We start from the raw sequence: 24087 nt of genomic DNA, 5'->3' as shown, positions 1-24087 counted from the left end.
ACTCTTCAAAGCACATTGCTAGGTCAGCACCATCTGTCTGGTTTCAGAGCATCACTACCTGTTCTTGCGGCAGCAAAGCTGACCCTTCCCCTACACCCACATCCCTGTAACAAAGCGTAACCTAAACACAGCTTCTTCAAGGACGGACTGAATGTGGCTCCCATCATCAGAAAATTACTTGAGACAGAGGGATCCCACCCACTGTCAGACACAAGCTCCTTTGAGGAATTAACTGACTACCCTGTTCACTGTCACTTAGGAACAAATTGCATCGATTTCCTACCTGCTGCTGGCAGCATGGGATGGTGGCATAACACCAAATTTGCCACACTAGAGTTCCCACCATGTCACTGCCACAGCCTAACTGCAACCCAAAAAATAAAAGGGGAACTCTCTGCTGAACCTTCTTAACTTGAGTTCAGAGGTCAGGCCATTATGCTTATTCTCCCAACCCGCCCCCCACTCAAGGATAAGATCCCCATTTGAATTCCTACCATCTTGACGCATTCTAATATTGTCATCAGCCTTCAGCTTGCTGTCGTCTTTGTACCACTGGGTTTGGACCTCATCATGTGAAATCTCACAGACGAAAGATGCACTCTCATATTCATTCACTTCCACATCTTCCAGTGGTTTAACAATCTTGATATCTCGGGCTGTGAAATCATAGAGACAAATATTTATTGGGGTTTCTACATAGCTGAGCGCAGTATCTTTAACTTATGCATACTAGCATGGAAAAAAAAAAAAAAAAAGAGAGAGATTGCATTTTATTCTTCACCACCTTCCCCCTCATGGGTGATATCTCTCTTCAACACAGCAAATACATTTTGCACTTGAACCTACAGAGATAGAATTACTAGTGGCAGTGGAGATCACTGCAACTGTATTTTATGGAAGACAGAACTTGTCTTTCAAAAATGTCTTTTAAAACCTGTCTAAACATATTAATGGAAGAAAAATCTGCCAAGAGAAACTAGACACACCCCTACAATCTCATGTCACTATAAACCTGTCACATTCTTATGCTTCTCTGCATGCCCCTCTCTCATTCCTTTGCTTGTGTGCCCAGACTGTATCAGCCACTTTTTACCTAGGGGGTACTTTTGTTTAAGAACCCCTTGAACTTGGCATAATCCCCTTTAACTCGACAGATCTGCACTTGTGTATGTCAGAGCTGATCCATATTTCTGTGCTACTGCAGCCCTTTCATTTTGAAAGGACAGGTCTTGATACTTCTTAGATTAGCCCCAGGAACAAGTTCAGGTATAAATCGACCCATCCCAGTCACAAGGTCAGGGAGAAAAGGGGAGTTCAGCAGAGCAATGAAATAGGACAGATATTCGTGAAGAACTTGCTAACACTGAACCCAAGTGGCCACTTGAGGACAGCAACTACTAAGAAATGAGAAAAAATATGGTCTGTTTTTATATCTGTCCTGGAAAACAAATCTGCCAGGGCACAGCAGACATGTCTGTTCAGTAACTGGCCTTCAGCACGGGCTTATGATCGGGTGCTTCAGAGCCCAGTGACAAAATACATCTGGTGCTTATCCAGGGCAACACATGGAGGGAAAATCTGTCTTGAGTATGAAGAAGAGATGCAGTCAGAAATCTTTACATGTTCCTTAGCATTTACTACGTAAAAAGTATGGCAAATCTTGAGATCATTCCCAGGGCTTGTCTGGTCTCTATTCAGGCAAAGTCCCTCTATGACAACGACAGAAGCTAAATCAAACCATGTGTGTGTCAGCCACTGATGCCCTGCTTTGTGTCAGGCTCTCCAGTATCTGTTAATTTGTTCATTCAGAAACACCATTTAAATTCCAGGGAAAAGAAATCACTTCTAATAAATGGAAAAATAAGTTAGCACTTCCAAAAACAGCTCCTATAAGGATAGAACAAGCACACAACAGCTCTGATGGTATGTATTTTCTCACTGAGAAGAGAAAGGTATCCAAAATAGTAACTGAGAAATGCACAAACTGTCCATGAAGCATTTCTTACTGTGGAGTAAAATACTGCAGTAGAGGTTATTTCCTCTTTTAGTTGAACATACCATGAACCTTTAGGGTAGCTGATGTCTTGTCTTCAGCTGCTTTACACATGTAGGTTCCCTGGTCTTCATATTCACACTTGTGAATAATGAGACTCCTCTTATTTCCTTGGGAAACAATTCCCACTTTTTTACTTTGCCGGAGCTCCTTCCCATCCTAGAAAAGGCCAAATCAGATCACCGTCAGCAATTCTACATCTGCACTGAGCAAAAGAAGCATTATGATCTATGCTTAATTCACCTGTCTTAAGCACAGCACGAAGCTGTCAACATGTAGGAATGGGTGAAGAACATGCACAAATTTTGGCTGACCTGTGACAGCTGTTTGCAGGCTTAAGGCACTGTACAGGATTGGCAATAAACCCATTTGGACATTAGCTTGGAGAAATGATGTTATCCCCATCTAAGGGAAGAATCAGGTGAACCCCAAGGAAGGTACATGAAGTGCCTGAGCTCATCCCCAGGCTATCAGGTAGAAAGGGAATTGAGGTCTCACTTTAAACCATAGTTCCCAATGAGGCTATAAATCCTGTGTGAGAACTGCTAGGTATGAATTGAAGCACAAGACTGCACTCCTATCAATAACAGTGCTCACATTCTGTGCAAAAATAGCTCAGATATTCACTTAAAATGCAAGAGAAATTTCAAACTAATTAACGTATCCAGTAAATAATAACAAGGAGTGATGAACTGGGCAAATAAATGAACATAAAGGCAAGAGAGCAATGTTAAGACCTGTACAGCAAAGGCTCACATCCCTTGGAAATGAAATTAAAGGCTCTAATTTCCAGAGAAATCAGAAATGGAAATACCACTGCCCATCACATGCTGTACCTTGAACCACTTAACATCCACATTGGGCCTGGACAGCTCACACTCAAAGGTGACCTTGTCCTTCTGAGTTACACTGACGTCTACCAATGGTTTGCTGATTTTCACAGGCAATTCTGGAAAAAAAAAAAAAAAAAAGAGAGAGAGACACAAATACAAAAGGATGTCCAATTAGTAGGGAATGAGGGAATGAGGTCTCTAGAAACATCTGGCACAAGGAAAAATGGATAGGCAGAGCCTAGTGCCTATTTTCCATGTTTAATATAACTTCTAAGTGAAAACAAACCCCCAAGTCCTATTGTTTTGAACACATTATCATTACATGAACTAGGGACAATGATGTTACAATAATCCTGTTGATATTTGAGTGAAATGTTACTGATGAAGAAAGTTGGTTGCCCTCTTAAAAGCTTACTCTCTAGGGACAGGAGAAGGTAACCATGTCCCACACCAAATAGGGCCTCAGACTTTGGGGTCAGTGTACCTGTCACAGTGAGCCTCCCTGACGAGTGAATGCCATCTGCTTTGAAGGAGATGAGTCCTGCATCTTCAAGAGTCACAGAAGAAAGTGTCAGTGAATGCTTTTTCCCCTGGACGCCCATAATAATATTCGGAGCAGGCTTCAGCCGAACGCCGTCCTTCTGCCAGGTCCCTTCCACATCCTCATGAGACAGCTCCACCTCAAAGGTGACAGTCCCTTTCTCAGAGACTTCGACGGGTTGAAGGCCTTTCACCAGCTTGATCTGCCTCACTGAAAAACAACATGGACAAGTTGGAGATCTCACAGCAACAGCTGAGAAACTGCATCAGGACTTCCAAAAGACATTAATTCCTCACAGAGGTACAGCACTCGCCAATTAAACAACCACCTTTGCAAAAAAAACACAAAAATAAAATATCTGTCCCTGACCATACTGCTAGTATGGCTGCTCATCTTAAATGGATGCTTTCAGCTGGGAAAAAGAGGTCCCACAAACATTGCAGGGCCCTTTTTCTAGCCAGTTCCCCTCCATCACCACCCACTGTCTAGACCAGAAATCAACTAAATAGTATAGCAATTTTTAACTCAGTAAATTGCCCCCTAAATATATCCTCACCTTGTACTATACGCAGGACTGGGAAAAAAGTACTTTTACAAAGGTCTTCTCATCATAAAGCAGCAAACAGCTGGGGAATGGCAAAACTTCTACAGAATTTATTTTAATAGACAATAGTTCATGTCAAGAGATTTGAAATTTCATACCCTTGTTCTTAGGATAATTTATGCTATAATTAATTGACCTAATTATGCTTTTCCCTGATGAAAACTTAGAGGTGTATCAAAAGGAGGATCATCACTTTACTTATGACTTATTTTTATTTTGTTCTTCCACAAACATCTCCTCCTGGAAGTGTTTTATTTATCAAAATAAAATATTCAGCCAAATAGGCTATTGGTTTGAGCAGCTCAGTTGGTTTTAGGATCTGCTGGCATCTTAAGATCAGAACAGACACTGATCTTTTGATTAAGCATCGTTTATACTGGAGTAAATCCATAGATTGGATTGGACTGGAGTAAATGCAAGTGAGATTCCTGTACACCGCCCCGTTCCTGCTGTACATCATAACTAAGGCTTGGATGATCACATGCGAAAAGAATTCCCTACAACAATGATCTGATTTCCAGTTTTCATCATGGTTCATCTTGGATCCTGGTTCATCTTTCACCTTGAGTTTCAGCCACTTAATTGAAACTATCTCAGTTCATCAACGGGGAAGCTATCTTTTTTTTACAGCGTCTCTAAGTGTAAGCGATGAGAGTGCAGCTGGGTATCTGCAAAGGACACACCCAATAATTATCTGGTACCAGCATTCTCCCTCTGTCAGAACAGGAAGGTTATAAACCAAGAGTCATGCAAGCTTGCATGAGATACCTTGCACAAAACTATAAAACACTGTTGGTAGCTATCAGGACTAGCCATTTTTTTCCTGTATAAAAATTTTTCCATCATTATTTTTATTAACACTTGGATATAACAACAGCCAGCGTCTAAAAACCTCACGCAACTGAAGCTACAACCAACTGTGGTTGAAACATCTTGCTGGAAGAAAACTGACTCAGCCAAAGTTTGAAAAAAACACCTCAGAGTACAACGTGTAAAAGAGGATGCAGTAACAAACTGCCCCACACTACCCTGCATTCTTCCAGCACGTGGTGACCAGGGAAGTACTGTATTTCCCTACCTTCTCTGGAGACAGTTCATCCAATTTAACTGAGACAGTCAACCTGAATCTAGATCTAAATCAGGATTGTAGTCACCTGTGGTTCCTTGAATATTCAGAAAGACACTCCAGAAGGTAATTCAATACATCTACAACTTAAAACTCTTATTTATTAAAACACTTTTTTTTTTTTTTTTTTTCTTGGTTCTCTGGACACAAAAGGAGCTGAAGGAGGATTAGATTTAGATTTAGGCTGAATGGATCCAACATTAATCTAACAGGTGCTGGTCTAATGTCTGTGGGTTTTTTTGTTTGTTTTTCCCAGAGCCACTCATTTTGGAAAAAAAGATGAGCAACATCCTATAGAAGTGATAACCACCACATTTTGTGACACTAAAGCAATGGGTTTTGACAACTGTCAGCCAGGCAGATTTTGAAGATGAAGTTGTCCTAACAGTGCATGAAAGTGATTTGACAAACGCTCTGTATGAGACAGTTTGTCATTAATTTTTGATATATTTGATTCCCACTCTGCTCTTAGGCAAACAACCTTAATCCTCATCTTGCCCTCTCAAGCTGCTGCCTCACAGATGGGGCAGAAAAAAACACATCTGTATTAGTAGGGAGATTTGAAGTGGACTAACTTGGAGAGGGACAGGAAATTGCAGGTGTCAGGGAGGAAATCCAGCCTTTAGCTACAGGCACATGCAGCTGCACAGAACCATGAAGTGAAGGACAAAGTTAAAAATTAGAGCCTCAAAAAAATGAGAATCCGTGGGGTTGTTGCTACTGATTTCACCATGCCCAACCTATTTCCAAGCCTAAACCTCTCCAATCAAAAAATGGAAAAAAAAAAAATATATATATATGTATATATGTGGGAAGAACTACTGGTGAAATTTTTCATGATGTTAATAATATGCACAAAATCCTAGAATGGTGTATTGGGTTTATGTGGCAAGGTTTTGGTAGTGGGGGCTCCAGGGGTGGCCTCTGTGAGAAGAATCCAGCAGCTGCCCAATGTTAGATAAGGGCCGGTATCAGACAGCTCCAAAGGGCCACGCCACTGGCCACAGTGATGTTGTCTGTGCATTTGTGAGAGCAGAGTTAAGAAAGGGAAAAAAAATGCTGCTCAACAGCAGCTGGGAGAGAGGAGTGAGACCCAGCCCTTTCAGCGCTGCTGAAAGCTGTAAAAAGAAAAATCTGAACTAATACAGATAATCAACTGGTTTATCTTGTGTAAAGGTTTGTACTCCCACCATCAGAAGATCACAAAACTGCAAGGCTGGACATATCCAGAAAAATCGTCTAGCCCTTCTCTGCCACTTCAGGACACACTCAGCTCTTTATGTCATCCCAGACAGGTATTTCACTAACTTTTTCTTAAACCCATGATGGAGGCCTCAAAACCTCTCCAGATGACCTATTCAGTCATCCAACTATTAAAAAGCTTTTTTATTGTATAACCTGGATCTTTTTCATTGCAGTTGAAGTCCATTATTTCCACATGGAGAACAGATTGTTCCCTTCCACTTTATAACAGCCTTTTATGTACTTGAAGTCTGTTATCAAGTCCTTCCTTGCCTATTTTTTATGACCTACACAGCACCAATTGGTGGCAGGGGCTTTGCAGACAAGATTAGGTAGTCCTTAAGTGCTTTAATTCTATCTTCATCTATCCTGTAACAATCATGACAAAAGGATGCAGGAAAAAGGACAGAAGTACAGGGCTACAGCTGAGATACCATTAGCTTACTTGAAAGGGTAGCACCCACAGACAGAAGATTTACTCCTGTGTTGTTTTTTTCTTTGTTTTTCTTTTTTTTAACCCTGACTGAATATAAAGAGTTGTTCTGAAAGAGGTGCTTTATAGAGAAGAATTAGGGCAACGGATGGGTGAACAAGGGAATGGTCTGCTAAAAGCCATACAAATGAAAAAACAGAGTGTACCACGGAGTGAGAAGTTTCAGAAGAAGAATCATCTAACAGGTTTCATAGTCAGCAGCATGACTGAAAGCTCATGGGATGAGATGAAGGCAACAGGAACCAGCCAGCCACATTCTGCTTACTGCCCTCTCTTCCACATTATCTCAGAAGTTTGACTGGTGGCCAAGCACACAGCTGTGTCCCCATGTCAGGTTTGGTGGCAGTGGCCATTATGATAATGGAAGAGACCAGAATCCATATCCAAATCCTGTCCAGAGTATTTACAGACCTGGCAATCATTCAACTTACTTTCCACATTGATCTTGGCTTGGGTCTTGTCATCAGGACTCTCACAGCAGTAAAAGCCCCTGTCTGCAAAGGAGATGTCCTTAACCACCAAGATATGCTTTGTTCCCTCAGCTTTGATCTCTATTTTTTCACTGGGCTTCAACACAATGCTGTTCCTCATCCACTTCACCTCTGCAGGCTTGGTCAGTTCTACCTCCAAGGTCACTGTATCCTTCTCTTCAACTGTTCGGGCCTCCAGTTTCTTCTTGAAGGAGATTGAGGCCTCTGATAAAGGAGAAGAAATTACAGTAAGAATGTATAGAATCCAGAAAACATGTTTTCAGAAAGAATTAAAAAGGTGTCTTAATTATCTCTAGTCCCAATGAATTATGAGCATTCTTATTTAATGAAGCAAAAGCAGATATCCCCTCCCACAGTCAGAGGGAAGGCCACAGCATCAGTGACAGCCTGTCAAGGGTGCATTATTGCCTCTTACCTCGGACTCTGAGATTGGCTGTGCTTTCTACACCCTCTGCATTGGCAGAGATTTCAGCTGCATCTTCCAGAGTCAGATCAGTGATCGTAAGACTGTGGTTGGTGTCCTTCTGTGAGATCACATACTTCTTGCTGGCTTCGATCTTGACACCATTCCTGAGCCACGTGACTACAGCATCACTGGGAGAAACGGTGCACTTGAACACAGCCTCTTTTCCTTCCTCAGAGACCACACTGTTGAGACTCGTAACAAATTTCACCACTCTGGGAGCTGATGGATAGGAAGAAAATGTTTAGGAGCATGTCTCTGAGGCATGGCATAAGCACCTTCAAAGAGCCAACAGATTCAATGATTTCATTGGAAGCATCAAAGTTCATTACTTACAGTAATAAAAAATGGACCATCATATTTACCATCTCTGAATAGGTTTTATGTATAAAGATGCCAGAAGAAAGAGGCAAAGAGGGGAAAAATCCTGTCTTAGATATGGGATACTTAATTCCAGCCTCAAATAAATTATAAAGGTTGATTTGCCCACATATCAGGAGACCTGAGCTCATCAATGATGTTCTTCACAAACAGAGGTTCCACAGACATTCAGAGAAATAGTGGAGTTTTGCACTTTGTTGTTAACACAGGGAACAGCATAAACACATGAATAAACTTGGCTTTGCAGGGTTGTAGCAGCTGAGGAGGAAAGCCAAGGATCTTTCCACATTGTCACCATTCAGTTCTAGAGACTTACCTTTGGGGGTGATGGTAATGCTGCTCTTGTCATCTCTGGACTCACAGAAGTACTCTCCCTCATCCTCAGCCCGGATCCCTGTTATTGTCAGGGTTCGTTTGACACCCTCCTCGTGAATCTGGAAACGTTTGCTGGGCTTGATCTCAACTCCATTCCTGCGCCACACCACCTTCCCTCTGGCATGACTCACTTCACAGGTCAATGACACGCTGCCTCCAATCTCAGCATTAACAGTTTCAAGCTTTTTGGTAAATTTCACTGGGATTTCTGAGGTGCAGAGGAAAGAAAAAAATGGCAAGAAAGGAAAAGTTAAGAAATCTGTTCTATGAAACCTGTTCTAGCCAACCTTAACAAAAATATATATAAAAGGTGGAGATTACATTTAAATGAAATTGTATTAGCATTACCACTCTGTAAATCAAGAATTGTATTTAAAACATGATTGTGTTTGTGTTGTGCCTTTCTTTCTTATTTTACCTAATGAGACCACAGTGGATATTTTTATTGTTTCATTGTTTGATTGGTTGTGGTTTTTTGTTGTTGTTTTAGTTTTGATTGTTTGTTTGTTCTAAACATCAGAGCCTAATTTGCCTGACTATGCATAAAAACTACGCATCAGCTTTGTCACACTGGTGAGCAGTCAGGAAGAGCTAAGGCTCTGCCCATGCCCTACCCACTGGATTAGGAGGAGACAAAAATGGTGTGATAACATTGGAGAGCAAACGCCAGGAAAAGCACCCATCTTAGGTGTCCTTGTTGCCCAAGAGGCCACTGAAGGACGAAAATTGCGTCTTTGAAGGCAGGAAGGACTTTATTGGCACATGGTAGGGAAGCCACAGTAGCTGCAAAAGCAATTCAAGTCTAGAAGTTGGAACAATTTTTGAGAGAGGTACAAAATCTTCACCTTATCCTCCCACAAGAGAAACACAACTGATAGGAAGGGATACAACTTGCTGGCTGCTATCTGCTCACCTTTCACCTCTACTTTGAATTCGTGCTTGTCACTTTTTGTCTTGCAAGTGTACACAGCAGTGTCTGTGCTCTCCGCCAGGTTCACTGTCAGAGTCCTGGACGCCCCCTCGCTCTTGATCACATACTTCTTGTTCGCCCTGATTTCTGCTCCATCTTTGAACCACTTTACTACAGCAGTTTCAGGCGTTACTGAAGTAGTCAAAATGATGCTTTCATGTTCTTGAACAATGAGGGGCTCCTTCTGGACAACTTTATTTTCAAATTTAGCCTCTGGTTCTAGGAAAGACATTAAAATAGAAAAACTAATAACTTAATTCTCCAATCCTTAAACACAGCAATTTTCAATTTCTGTCTTCATGACTCAGTCACATACCAGCTCCTCTATAAACTCTAATAACACAGGGAATACAGCTGAATCTTTGTGGCTGCTATAATCTTTCGATGAGTGGAAAGAAAGAAAATCACCTGTCAGGTAACCCTAAGCTTTTGCTTAAAAGAGAAGCAGAGGAAAGGAGAGGAAAATACACATCCTGCTACCTATAAAAACTTGTTTCTTAGAGATAAAATGACCTGTATAATATGTGTTCTCCCATTTTTAGGATTCTAAATCTAGTTAAGAAGTATTAATATGCTAAATCTGAATTTATGGTCTAGTCTCTTTTCTGTTTACTCCCTTTCTCTTGGCCTCTTCTCTATATTGAACAATGCAAAGACAATTTCATGCATGATGTGGTTCAGTAATGTTGTTCCAGGGGAAATCATGGCTGCAACATGGCCACTGGGTGGGTAGATAACATCCAGTTTTCCTCTAAGCCACACAGAGTGCTGCTTAGTGCCTCCAAAGTGAACACTCACCAGTTGGTTCCAACTTGAAGGTCAGCTTCTGGCCAGCAGCCTCACAGACGTATTCTCCAGCATCTTTCTTTTCCAGCTGCTCTACAACCAGACGACGGGTTTTACCCACAGTTTCTATTTTGAACTTCCTGGAGGAAACAAGCAGTCTGCCATCCTTGTACCATTTTACTTCAGTTGCATCTTCTGCTACCTCACAGCTCAGAACGGCGCTTTCAGTCAAGACAGCATTTACCTCCTTCTGTACCTTTTCCTGGTTTATAAATGCAGGTTTGGGCTCTGAGTGCAGAAAAGGAACAAAATATTCACAGAGAGATTAAAATGAAGTCATCTTACAGATTTATGTGCATAGGCTGGTAAATATTCAGGTCGTCACTTATAACAAAACTGATTACCTTCACTAGACAATATCTACCCTTCTGTGGAAGCAAATTGCAATGTGGAAACTAGGGAAGACACACAAAGAATGAGATAGGCCATATTGTGCCAAGCTAAAGCCAAATGTTTCAGTTCCTACAAATCCAGGCAATTGGTCACAAGAAAAACAGATACAGGTAAACCCTGAACAGAGTCTATTGCAACTGGACCACTCTGTGATAATTACTATACTTTTTATTTTATTGTCCTCCACTGTAATTCAGACAATGTCTGTCTTACCTGTGACATCAATCTTGAAGGTCAGTTTCTGGCCAGCAGCCTCACAGGTGTATTCCCCAGCATCTTTTTTCTCCACCTGATTCACCACCAGCCGACGAGATTTGCCCTCTGACTCCACCTTGAACTTCTTGCTCGAGGTGATCAGCTTCCCCTCCTTGTACCATTTCACGTCGGTCTTCTCCTGGGCCACCTCGCAGTTCAGCGTGGCATTTTCTGTTAGTGCAGCTTTCACCTCCTTCTGCACCTTCTCCTTGTTTGTAAATACAACTTCTGGCTCTGAAAAGAGAGAAAGATTCAGCATTTACAAAATATGAAGTTGCCAAGTCCCCTTTGGGCTTACAGAGAATGCTGGAAACCATCTCTTTGACTTGACAGTACACATCTAAAGCTACTGGAGGAACATGCAAACTGTTCCATGGGGGGTGGGTGTTTTTTTTTTTTTTTCTTGTTGTTTGCTTGCTTTGTTGTTTAGTTTTTCAAAGAAGCTTTTAGTTGCTTCATGACAAATCACAGAAAGATTAGTGTCTCAGTGCAGCAAGCTAAGAGATCACCTGATGGATCATCATCACTCTATTGCAGGGCCCAGTTAAGGCAGGAAATACTTTGGTTGAAGTTGAGTGCAAACTGATAAATTCCTAGTGGCAGAAACTGCACCATGCTGTGTCAGAGCCCCATTTGTTGATTTCTCTGGTTCCAACTGCCTCTGCTGTCCAAGCAGCACCAGATCATTTTGTCCAGTGTGAAGCGTGCTTGACCAGGACATCCATGGTCAAGACTGTATCCTTACTTCCTATGTGACCTTTAGGAAAGCCTAGCCCATCTCACATTATTGCATCCAAATTGTGAAATACCCCTGTTCTCCAGGAGACATCTTAGTCAGGCATTTGCAAGAGGAGCAGTAGGCAGACTGAGTCAGAAAACTGAGTCCATTCTCTCACTCTGAAGCCCCAGAAGGGCAATGCATCTTGAATGACACTCCATGCTACTTTCTCCCCCAAGCTGTCATTTATCACAGAATCATAGAATCATTCAGGTTGGAAAAGACCTCTGAGATCATCTAGTTAAACCTTGAACCTAGTACTAAAGTCCACCACTAAACCATGCTACTAAGTTCTACATCAACACATTTCTTGAAGACCTCCAGGGATGGTGACTCAACCACTTCCCTGGCCAACCTATTCCAGTGCTGCACAATCCCTTCAGTACAGAAATTTATCCTAATATCTACCCTAAACCTCCCCCGAAGGAATAAGCATAATAGGAAAAACTTGGAAAAAAAAATAGGAAAAAAAAAAAAAGAGCAAAAAAGTGCTTACTTGAAAAAGAAGCAAACTTGAAAAATTTGAAGCATAATAAGAACTCTTACAAAATAATAATCATTTTTCTAAATATCCTAGAAATAGGAAGGATGGAGCAAAGTATTTTCTCTCACCTGTAACTTGAATCGTGAAGTTCAGTTTCTGGCCAGCAGCCTCACAGGTGTATTCCCCAGCATCTTTCTTCTCCACCTGATTCACCACCAGCCGACGAGATTTGCCCTCTGACTCCACCTTGAACTTCTTGCTCGACGTGATCAGCTTCCCCTCCTTGTACCATTTCACGTCGGTCTTCTCCTGGGCCACCTCGCAGCTCAGCATGGCATTTTCTGTCAGTGCAGCTTTTACCTCTTTCTGCACCTTCTCCTTGTTGATAAAACCATCCTCCACTTCTGGAATTGAGGGTAAAGCAGCAGATTCAAAAAGTGAACCTCTTCTATACAGCCCTTCCCAAATGCCCACATCAGTCTTTGGACTGTGGTGCTGAGAGGATGGCAATCCCACCCAGATTTCCTTCCAGTGGTATCAGCTGAATGTTAACATCTGAATTAGATCAAGTGCCAGTGAAGGACTCCTTCTATTTAGATGGCCTGAAAACTGCTTTCACTTCTACTACCAAAATATGCAGAAAAATTCACATTTCCCCAATGTCCAGCAGCGCACCAGTGCACAGAGCTGTTAAGAAGTTTGTATAAGTGGACAGAAATTAAATTGTCCAAACAAGCTGAGAGCTGTAATTTACTTTGACAGCAAAAGCAAATGTAGGCTTCAGAAACAATCTTTGTGTGTACATTCTGTGTTTATTACCTTTATTTGCCCAGTGTTTCAAAGATGTGTCAACCCAGAACTATGCTTCTCTAATGACTTTAAACTAGCTAGCCCCCATGGTATTTGCTTAGCACTGCACGGTGCCAGAATCAAAATGCAATCTAATACGTGAACTCTTCAATTTGCTTTAAATTCATCAGGATACGACCAAGGGATGTCAGGGTTAAATCCCATTCTTGCTCATGTCATGTTGAAGAAACTTGTTTTCCTCAGCTACCACTTCTGAGAATGGTACTAGTATGGCAGAATTGATAATAAAAAGGTTTCCTCTGTAGAATCAGAGAATGGATTGGGTTGGAAGGAACATTTAAAGATCATCTAGTCTGATGATTTTTGTTATCGCTGCATCTCCATTAGATTAACAGATATCTTGGGCTTAGGCTACAGAAATCCTCTAAGTTCTCCACTTTCAAAGAAGCAGACAGACCTAACAGTGTGAATGGACGTGAGTTAAACAGCAGAATTTAAATACTCCATCAACTGACTGCTGAGGTGGAATTTGTCAAGCTATGCAACTTGTCTTTCCTTCAGTTTTGGGGGGGATGTAAAACAGATGAAACATTTACTCACCTGTAACATGAATCTTGAAGGTCAGTTTCTGGCCAGCTGCCTCACAGGTGTACTCCCCAGCATCTTTCTTCTCTACCTCACTCACCACCAGCCGACGAGATTTGCCCTCTGACTCCACCTTGAACTTCTTGCTCGACGTGATCAGCTTCCCCTCCTTGTACCATTTCACATCGGTCTTCTCCTGGGCCACCTCGCAGCTCAGTGTGGCATTTTGTGTCAGTGCAGCTTTCACCTCCTTCTGCACTTTCTCCTTGTTTGTGAATACAGCTTCTGGCTCTGGGGGTAGATGGGGAGAGAGAGACACTAGTCAGGCCACTTGAAAGAGAATCTGGAGGCAGAGAGGGAGCTGGAAAACTGAATCCATTCCGCCACTATGGAGGCCCATCACAGCAATGCATCTTGAATGACACCCTGTGCCACTTTCTTCCTTCAGTTGCCATTTACTTGATGCCTTAGAGACCTGAACTTGCACAAAGCTTTCATGTAATGTTCTCCCCACAGGCTGAAACGAGCCCTTCCAAGACAAACAAAAAGTGTGCAGATGTGGGCCAGACACCCTATTGCTACCACTGTGTCCCTGCTCTGAAACGTTCTGGGAATTAGCTGCACCGCAGAGTTGTTCCACTTGCACCAAGACACGGCGATGGAGAGGTGCAATCAGAACCTTCCTTTTTATGGCCCTGTTCCCACAGTGAAGGCAAACTCCTAAACTTTTTAAAGGATGGAACTGCCTCAGAACTGTACTTGGAACACTTTCTTGCTTTTCCCTATCAGAGCTAAGTCATCCCCATGACATTCTCCAAAAATCTGAAGTGTCATTGGAAAAACTCTTACAGAATAATAATCATTTTTGTAAATGTTCTAGAAATAGGAAGGATGGGCCAAAGTGTCTTCTCTCACCTGTGACCACAATTTTGAAGTTCAGTTTCTGGCCAGCAGCCTCACAGGTGTATTCCCCAGCATCTTTCTTCTCCACCTCACTCACCACCAGCCGACGAGATTTGCCCTCTGACTCCACCTTGAACTTCTTGCTCGATGTGATCAGCTTCCCCTCTTTGTACCATTTCACGTCGGTCTTCTCCTGGGCCACCTCGCAGCTCAGCGTGGCATTTTCTGTTAGTGCAGCTTTCACCTCCTTCTGCACCTTCTCCTTGTTTGTGAATACAACTTCTGGCTCTGGAATTGGGAAATGTTAGGGAAAACATATATAAGATACAAATAGCTTGTCATGCAACCCTCCATTATTGCTGTCAACAGCTTTCCTCAGAGATAGACCTTTTGGCTAAGTCATAAGCACAAACAGCTTCTGAAAGCCCTTCAGTGCCTTGTTGCATCCAATAGAGGATAAAGTTCTCCCAGTCCAGATTATAAAATCTTTCCACAGGGAGCTAAGAAGAGTTCTTCTTTCAAACAGTGTAATAAGACCCTTTGTAAATGAAACTGAAAGGCAGAAACTAATAATCTACTACATTTTTTCCTCAAACAGCTACTGCTATCAATGACATTCATTGTTTGAAGTAAAATAATGGTTCGGTTTTACCCTGTACCATTCCTACAAATGGCATAGAGCTATAGTAAAGTCATATAACTGAATCATGAAATAAGTATCACTGTATTTTTTATAGCACAAAGGAGAGTTGCCATCTCTCAAACCAGAACGAGGCACATTTGTCTCTAATTTCCTTGTAGGGTCACTCCCCAGTAATATATACCACAGAACACACACACAGCAGAGCAAGCAGAGTGAAATCCAATCAGCTTGTATCTCAGTGAGACCCACAACTGGCAGTCACATGAATCTCAATGCTGTAATGTCATGCTTTTGCTCAGACCACACTGGGAGGAGGCCAGCCACAAACCACCTCCAGTGCAGAAGATAAATAACCACATTCTCAGTTGAGTCCAAAATAAAGAGCTTTGAGGTGTGAGTGGTGCATTGGGCTGTGTAGATGCACACACTTCAAAGATGACACTGTTAGATTCTAGTGTGAATCCTCTGAAAGAAAAAACAGCAGGTCTTTGCACCAAATCCAATTCTATTGTTTCACGTAAACTTCTGGTAGTTTTGTCTGTTTTAGTTTTCATTGCATGCATCTTTAGAGTTTTCTTTCTGTGCACAGTTAAGAAATGACTACATCAAAACTAGGTAGTCCTCCCTCAACTCTTTCAAACAAGACTGAAGGAAGATTTAAATATCATGACAAACGAAGTATGGGGTACTGTTTGCAACAAAAATAACTAGCAGCAAGAATAGAAGGGTATGTATTGATGATAGAGTTGCTTACACAAACTGCTGGATATTGTTCTGAACTTACTTTCAAAGTGTGTTCCTCAATTCCTCACAAGGCCATATTGGTAAAATCTTTCAGCAAAGCCATGTCTTGTATAGATATGGTAGAAGCGAGCTCTGTCCCAGTAGAGACAGAAACTACAGATTCTTAGACTGGAATTAGAGATTGCTAAAGTGTGGAAGGACTGTTGTATGTTCGTCTTGTTCTTAAATCCTATTTCTTAATAACTATTCTTGGTCAGTCTCTGAGAAAGAATACTGACATGCATGGATTTCTCTCTTTCCTAAAGTGTCCAAGCACATGCACATCAATTTTTAAGAATAACGATATGCGTTCTGTTGCAGAACCACATAGATCAATGCTGGAAATAAATTGCTGGAATTCTGGAATCAAAACACTAGGGAACTGTCTTAAAAGTTATGACCAAAATAAATAAATAAATGTAAATAGGTAATCTCTCACCTGTGACATCAATCTTGAAGGTCAGTTTGTGGCCAGCAGCCTCACAGGTGTATTCCCCAGCATCTTTCTTCTCCACCTCACTCACCACCAGCCGACGAGATTTGCCCTCCGACTCCACCTTAAACTTCTTGCTCGAGGTGATCAGCTTCCCCTCCTTATACCATTTCACGTCGGTCTTCTCCTGGGCCACCTCGCAGCTCAGTGTGGCATTCTCCTTCATGACTGCCTTCACCTCCTTCTGTACCTTCTCTTTGTTCACAAAAGCATCCTCTGCTTCTATAGAGGGAGACAATTTAAGACACAAAGATACAGTCATGCTGTCCAAAATGTTCATAACAAAATGCAAAATTCAGCTTACAACAACTTAATGCATCTTTGTCATTTTAGAATAATTCCATACATGCTAAAGCGAATGAACATGATCCAGTTTAAAAATGTTCTTTCTATAAATTAACAACCTAACACTTCCTTCTCCAGACAACTAGTGGACTACTATAACCATATATTCTTCATACCTTATAAAGTTTTAAAACAAGTAAGGTTTTTAATCAAATATTTTCCTAACTTAAGCACAGAGCTGTCCCTAAATGAGCCACTTGCGACCCCCTTGGGTATCTGGATGGAAACCTAGCTACTGTCACGCAGCAGAGAGGGATGCATTAGGCTGACCTCCTGAAATCCTTCTTAACTCCATTTCTATGTGGTTCATGGAGCTGTGCATAAACTTGTTTCTGCAAAATCTGTTTTTAAATGAGTATAGTATTTGCATGGTTACATTAATTAAAAATTGGAAGTCAACAGCAAACAGCAAATATGAACATGATGTGCTCTGTGATATCTAGGTATCAGGAATAATTCCTCAGAAAATCCGTGGTAATTGAAATATTTTGTACACAAAACAATATAGTCATATTAAAATAATATGCACCACCAGTATTTATTTAACCTCTAATTGCATGCTTGCTTCAGCCCTTGTCAGCAGGAATACTGCATCTTTTAGTGCATACCTGCAAACCAATCTCAGCTGTGGAGCGAATCTTCAAGAGTTAAAAAAGGTTTATGTTACCAAGATCCAGAAGCCACTGATGATTCTCAGCAATTAGGAATCTGACATCAGGACAGAGATTCCCTTAACTTTAGCTACCCAGGAGGTAGAGCTGGTCTCAGCTCCCAGATTAAGACACCTAAGTTTAGATTTCCCAGTGAGACTGTGCTACTGGAAACTCTGCTGTAGTCAGGGGTGACCCTGTCAATGGTCACTTCATAGACTGCACTGACGAGGACCGCATTTCAGTTGCCCACATACTGGTGTCTTGGGCAATTTGACACACCCTGTTCACCCAAGATGTCTTCATGAGGCTGGGAGATACACCAGGGACTCTCGGGAAAGCTGCCCATTTCTAGTAGGTCAGCTGGATGTCAGCCAGGGATCTCCAGAATGTTTCAGGAATAACTGGAAGCCTACATGCAGGCATCTGAACCAAATCTTATGTCCATCTTGGGAACAGATAGAAAGAGGTAAGATGCATCTACCACATTGTGAATCAAACTCAGTTTTGTAAAATGACAAATAAAATAAAGCTGCAGAGTGCATATAAACTCAGAATATGTTGAAGGCAGCAATTAATCACGATAGGAAACAGTACTGAGAGAATCTCTCTCCTACCTGTGACAACAATCTTGAAGGTCAGTTTCTGGCCAGCAGCCTCACAGGTGTACTCCCCAGCATCTTTCTTCTCTACCTCACTCACCACCAGCCGACGAGATTTGCCCTCCGACTCCACCTTGAACTTCTTGCTCGACGTGATCAGCTTCCCCTCCTTGTACCATTTCACGTCGGTCTTCTCCTGGGCCACCTCGCAGCTCAGCATGGCATTTTGTGTCAGTGCAGCTTTCACCTCCTTCTGCACTTTGTCTTTGTTTGTGAATACAGCTTCTGGCTCTGGTATTTGGAAATGTTAGAGAAAATATATGTAAGATACAAATAGCTTGTGACTGGAAGATATTATACATATTTTGTATACACATTGTATAGGACAATTTCTTGTAAGGAACATTGCTTTACAGATGTGTTTATCATACATTATAATACAACCTCTACAGACAGTCCTCATAATCATTCTGTCTCTCTAACTATTCTTTTCAAACAGCTGGAACTCCTCATTTTCAAATTTCTTCTAATGAAGGCAAAGATAAATCTTCACCTTTGTGTTTTTTTCATATTGCTACAGTCTACATTTGAGTTTAGCCAAATACAACCCAATTATGAATCGCAGACTTCACTATCACATTATTTACAGGAATTTACCAGCATCTGAGTATGTCAGGTTAAGACTGGGTATTTTTCAGAAAATATCTTTTAACTTAATTCCAAGGAAATTATAAAGATACAGTTCTTAATATGGAAAAGTACTTGGCTTAAGTTAATTTTCATAGCTCAGTTTTATGCATAAAATACAATTTTCTGTACTTGGAAACCTCTGACTTTTCTGAAAACTGACTGAGGGAATTTTCTCTCAATAATTAACACAGGCAAAATGAATTGTTTAAAGACACTTTCTTCCACAGTTCCCTTTGGAACTTCTGTCTCAACAAATGGAGTGGGCATCAAAAGGATATTGTGTATCCTTTTGATAAGAATTTCAGTGTATATCATGAATCTTTAGATAATGAGATTGCAGAACCAACTCTTTTTACTACACTTTTATCTCAGTCTCTAACGTGTGCAGCACTTTGTGTGTTTTTTATGATAAGCTAAAGGGCCATAGTTGCATCCCAATATTCAACACTAAGAATCTAAACTTCAGGCTGTCCTTAAAATGGATGGGTTTGTGCTACCAGTGGAACCCTGGAATACAGGAACCCTGAAAAGCTTTCTGAATGCAGTGGTAAGAGGATAAATTAAGATTCAGAAAGCCATTGCACTTTGGGATAATCTAGTAAGACGAGGACTTCTGCAGCGAAAGAGCCAACCACTCAAAGAGTACTCATAATCCCCTCCTGACTTTCACACTAGATCATTTTCCAGTGAGTGCTGGGCTTGCACGTCACATTACAGTGGTACACATGAGCAATACAGCAACAGTAGCTAGGCAAGCGCTCTCCACTTACGACAGAGAGGGAAAGGTGTTAAATTACCTTGTGCCGCCATGAAGTCACCCAGTTTGAAAGAGAACTGAAATCCCTTGGTTTCTGAGGCAAACAGCTAAGAATAGCCCTCAGCTAGTGAAATTCAAGTGTAAAAGCCTTACAGTTCTGCGTTTCCTATCTTCACCCATGCAGTAATGTATGAGCTGGCTTCAGCAGCTGAGGATGAACTTGGTTTATTCCAATCCATGCCACGGTCTTTCCATCAATGTCCATGTTGTGTGACAGATGTCTCTCAAACCTAGCCTTACTGTAATCCATCCTCCACTGAAACTGGCAATTTCCTGAGCCAAAAGCATGAGCTATACAGCTCGTGATAAAGATCCCAAGGCCCTCAAATCATACCCTATGTACACCATGAGGTGTGGGGAGAGTAACAGCTGATGGCTGACAGGGCAGCAGCAAAGCTTTGTGCTATAGGAGCAGTTGTACATTGCACGCTGAAGACTCAGGGAGTGGGATGCCCCAGGACAGGGAGAGCAGAAAGACTGCAACCTTTACAAGGGAACAGAACGCAAGCTATGCCCTGCAAGGACTTCAGGTCTCCAACATATGTGCAAGCAGGAAAGTCAGTAGACTCAGAGTGCAGTTGCTCCTCTACATAGCTGATAAAATGCCAGACCTCAGCCAGGATTAAGGTCCAGTATGTTCAATGCCGAAAGAAATTCGGAAAGAAAGAAATTCAGAAAGAAAGAAAGAAATTCGGAAAGAAATAAAGAAATTCGGAAAGAAAGAAAGAAATTCGGAAATAAAGAAAGAAGGAAATTTGGAAAGAAAGAGAGAGAGAGAGAGAAAGAAAGAGAGAAAGAAAGAGAAAGAGAGAAAGAAAGAGAAAGAGAGAAAGAAAGAGAGAGAAGAGAGAGAGAAAGAGAGAAAGAGAGAAAGAGAAAGAAACAGAGAAAGAAACAGAGAAGGAGAGAAAGAAAGAGAGAAAGAGAAAAAGAGAGAGAATGGATTCCTTGTTCTGACCAGCTCAGAATATGAAACAAAAACCATAAAGTTAACAGAGAGCCATCTGACTTATGAGCAGAGACAGCAGAGTGTAACTACAACCAATAAAACAAAACAAAAGCCCTTCTTATCAGCCAATTCAGAAACTGTCAGACCTCTCACAAAATTTACTGATACCAAAGAAATCCATACTGCAGTTAGAACAAGAGAACTGCTTCAGTGCTAAATCCTCAGACTCCAAATCACATTGCTACAGGAAAAAAAAAAAAAAAAAGCAAATAGAAATACACATTACTGGACTCACGACTGGTCATTACAGATGTAGAACTTGGAAGGAACAGTCATCTCCTTTGGATTCAACAGACCACAGACAAATGCAATGCATCAGATTGAAAATTTTTAGGGCAGTATGCTACAATCAACTTCCAAAACTTGATGCAGCCACAATAAAGTAGGGTGTTGTAAATGCTACTGTTGCAATATTGATTGGTAGACCAGTGTTGCACAGTTCTCATAACTGCATAAATCCCATTCAGGTATCCAAAAGCAGCTGATGTTGAAGAAATTGGTAAGGGAAGAACTGGATGAAAGGTTGTTAAAAACAACTCATAACTCAAGTTGCACGTATCTGTACCCACTTCTGTTCAGCATTCACAAAACTGTTTCATGGTAGAGTCATGAGGAAGTGTACAAGTATGTGTTTGCACAGCCAGACAGTGGAATAATCAAAGAAATTCTCTGTTTTGGTACACAGGATGTCGTGCAGAGAAAACATGAAATGAAGAGGAGAGAAAACAGTTACTTTCATGGATGAATGGCAAAAATAAGGGAAGGAATACCAAACTGGTAGAGGTCCTTTAGGTCAGTGCCCCCTAGCAAAAAACTCTAGATTCAATATCTGACCCTAAGGAGGCGGAGGAAGTTGAGTGGCTGATAACAAGATACCTGCATGTAATCAGTAGACCTGCCAAGTTTGACACAACCTCACTGAAATGGTAGCTTAGGCCAACACCAAAAGGCAGCCTTACAGTATTTTTGGACTGGGAGAACAGGAGAGAACACCTAGACACAGAGAAAAGGCAATGAAATATCACCCAAAATGGTGGGTTTCTCATACCTGTGACAACAATCTTGAAAGTCAGTTTCTGGCCAGCAGCCTCACAGGTGTACTCCCCAGCATCTTTCTTTTCCACCTCACTCACCACCAGCCGACGAGATTTGCCCTCTGACTCCACCTTGAACTTCTTGCTCGACGTGATCAGCTTCCCCTCCTTGTACCATTTCACGTCGGTCTTTTCCTGGGCCACCTCGCAGCTCAGTGTGGCATTTTGTGTCAGTGCAGCTTTCACCTCCTTCTGCACCTTCTCCTTGTTTGTAAATACAGCTTCTGGCTCTGGGAGGAGATGGGGAGAGAGAGAGAGATTAGTGAGACCACTTGAAAGAGGAGCAGGAGGCAGAGAGACAACTGGAAAATAGAATCCTTTCCCCCACTATGGAGCCCCAGTACATAATGCACCTTGAATGACTCTCCCTGCCACTTTCTTCCCTCAGTTCCATTTACCCAATGCCTTAGAGACCTGAACTTGCACAAAGCCTTCCTGTCCTGTTCTCCCCACAGGCTGAAACGAGCCCTTCCAAGACAAACAAAAAATGTGCAGACATGGGGCAAGCACCCTACTGCTCACCATTGTGCCCCTGCTCTGAAATGTCCTCGGTTGTTCTGCATGCACCAAGACATGGCGATGGAGAGGTGCAATCAGAACCTTCCTTTTTATGGCCCTGTTCCCACAGTGAAGGCAAACTCCTAAACTTTTTAAAGGATGGAACTGCCTCAGAACTGTACCTGGAACAATTTCTTCCTTTTCCCTATCAGAGCTAAGTCATCCCCATGACATTCTCCAAAAATTTGAAGTGTCACTGGAAAAAAACACTTACAGAATAATAATCATTTTTGTAAATGTTCTACAAATAGAAAGGATGGGACAAAGTATCTTCCCTTACCTGTGACCACAATTTTGAAGGTCAGTTTCTGGCCAGCAGCCTCACAGGTGTATTCCCCAGCATCTTTCTTCTCCACCTGATTCACCACCAGCCGACGAGATTTGCCCTCCGACTCCACCTTGAACTTCTTGCTCGATGTGATCAGCTTCCCTTCCTTGTACCATTTCACGTCGGTCTTCTCCTGGGCCACCTCACAGCTCAGCGTGGCATTTTCTGTTAGTGCAGCTTTCACCTCCTTCTGCACTTTGTCCTTATTGATAAAACCTTCTTCTACTTCTGTAGAGTGGGAGACGCAAATTAAAATGCACAGGTATGTTCGTGCTGTCCATAGTTTTCACAACTTAATACAAAATTCTGCTTAGGAAAGTTTCACACAGCTCTGTCATTTCAGAATGGTCCCCACACTCAGTTGAGATACACCTCAGACCCCGTGTACAATCTGAGGGCAACACAACACTGTTTCTGAGCAAAATGTTGCAATGCCTTAAGAGTTCAGGTTCTTCCTATCTCAGTGGATGCACAGGATATCTGTCTTGTTGCTCCATAATGTAATGCACACGTAGGTATCTGATCTTATCTGCCACTGGTACTCATACATATGCCTTGTCCACTCTAGGTATCTTCTTGAACCTGCTTCAAGATCTATTTTCCAACAGATGTGGGAGCTGGCCCTACCTTTATCCCCATAAATCACAACCGCACATATCATTGTTTGCTTTTCCTTTACCAGGTAGTCAGAAAACAGCAAGGTTGGTTAAGTGAGATTCAGGTTACAGATGAGGACACCAAGCTATAAGTGTCTGTGTGACAGTGAATGCACACCAGCTGATTGCCTGATCTCTGTCACTACCTCAGTGAAGATCTATGCTACCCAGTCACTGGAGCATAGAAAGTGATTTATTCTGGTCTGTACCAAAGGAGACTCATGGGCCATTCCGTGATAAGAAACATCTCTCCTACCTGTGACAACAATCTTGAAGGTCAGTTTCTGGCCAGCAGCCTCACAGGTGTATTCCCCAGCATCTTTCTTCTCCACCTCACTCACCACCAGCCGACGAGATTTGCCCTCTGACTCCACCTTGAACTTCTTGCTCGACGTGATCAGCTTCCCCTCCTTGTACCATTTCACATCGGTCTTCTCCTGGGCCACCTCGCAGCTCAGTGTGGCATTTTGTGTCAGTGCAGCCTTCACCTCCTTTTGTACCTTGTCCTTGTTTGTAAACACATCTTTCTCTGCAAGAATACCACAATAGTCACACAGTTTTTTTGCAGTAGTCTTCTCCAGTGCTTATTCAAGTTCCCCCTATTTCACTGTACTTGCCCCTAACAGAGCAAGTGCTGGCCCATTAGGGCAGGAAAGCACCTTCTCTGCTTTTCCACTGGTAAATGATGGGTGTGTGGGAACTGTGGGACAATGTTAAAAAATTCAAGCACAGAGTTGGACCTGAGGCACCAATATGCACTGCCTGAACCCTCCTCTTTTTCTCTTCTGATATT

At 42.0% G+C, this 24087-nt stretch overlaps 1 protein-coding gene across 13 annotated transcripts in view; it reads right to left on the bottom strand.

Annotated features, from left to right (window-relative positions):
- OBSCN (obscurin, cytoskeletal calmodulin and titin-interacting RhoGEF) overlaps positions 1-24087 on the bottom strand; it is a 185601-nt gene that overhangs the window by 128600 nt on the left and 32914 nt on the right. For 10 of the 13 annotated variants that reach the window (XM_082754701.1, XM_082754709.1, XM_082754707.1 and 7 more), the window contains exons 10-27: positions 23551-23823; positions 22591-22866; positions 21707-21982; positions 18158-18433; positions 16492-16767; positions 14639-14914; positions 13739-14014; positions 12457-12732; positions 11025-11300; positions 10371-10646; positions 9516-9791; positions 8544-8810; positions 7799-8068; positions 7324-7587; positions 3371-3637; positions 2890-3002; positions 2059-2212; positions 495-656 (exon numbers count right to left, since the gene is read on the bottom strand). In XM_082754701.1, coding sequence (XP_082610827.1) covers positions 495-656; positions 2059-2212; positions 2890-3002; positions 3371-3637; positions 7324-7587; positions 7799-8068; positions 8544-8810; positions 9516-9791; positions 10371-10646; positions 11025-11300; positions 12457-12732; positions 13739-14014; positions 14639-14914; positions 16492-16767; positions 18158-18433; positions 21707-21982; positions 22591-22866; positions 23551-23823 — 4530 coding nt within the window. The remainder of the gene's footprint in view (positions 1-494; positions 657-2058; positions 2213-2889; positions 3003-3370; positions 3638-7323; positions 7588-7798; positions 8069-8543; positions 8811-9515; positions 9792-10370; positions 10647-11024; positions 11301-12456; positions 12733-13738; positions 14015-14638; positions 14915-16491; positions 16768-18157; positions 18434-21706; positions 21983-22590; positions 22867-23550; positions 23824-24087) is intronic. The other 3 variants (XM_082754708.1, XM_082754711.1, XM_082754713.1) reach the window with 3 other exon arrangements.

The sequence above is a fragment of the Aythya marila genome (genome assembly GCF_965140915.1).
Source record: "Aythya marila genome assembly, chromosome: 2".
Taxonomy (NCBI): Eukaryota; Metazoa; Chordata; class Aves; order Anseriformes; family Anatidae; genus Aythya; species Aythya marila.
This window is presented reverse-complemented; position numbering and strand designations above follow the sequence as displayed.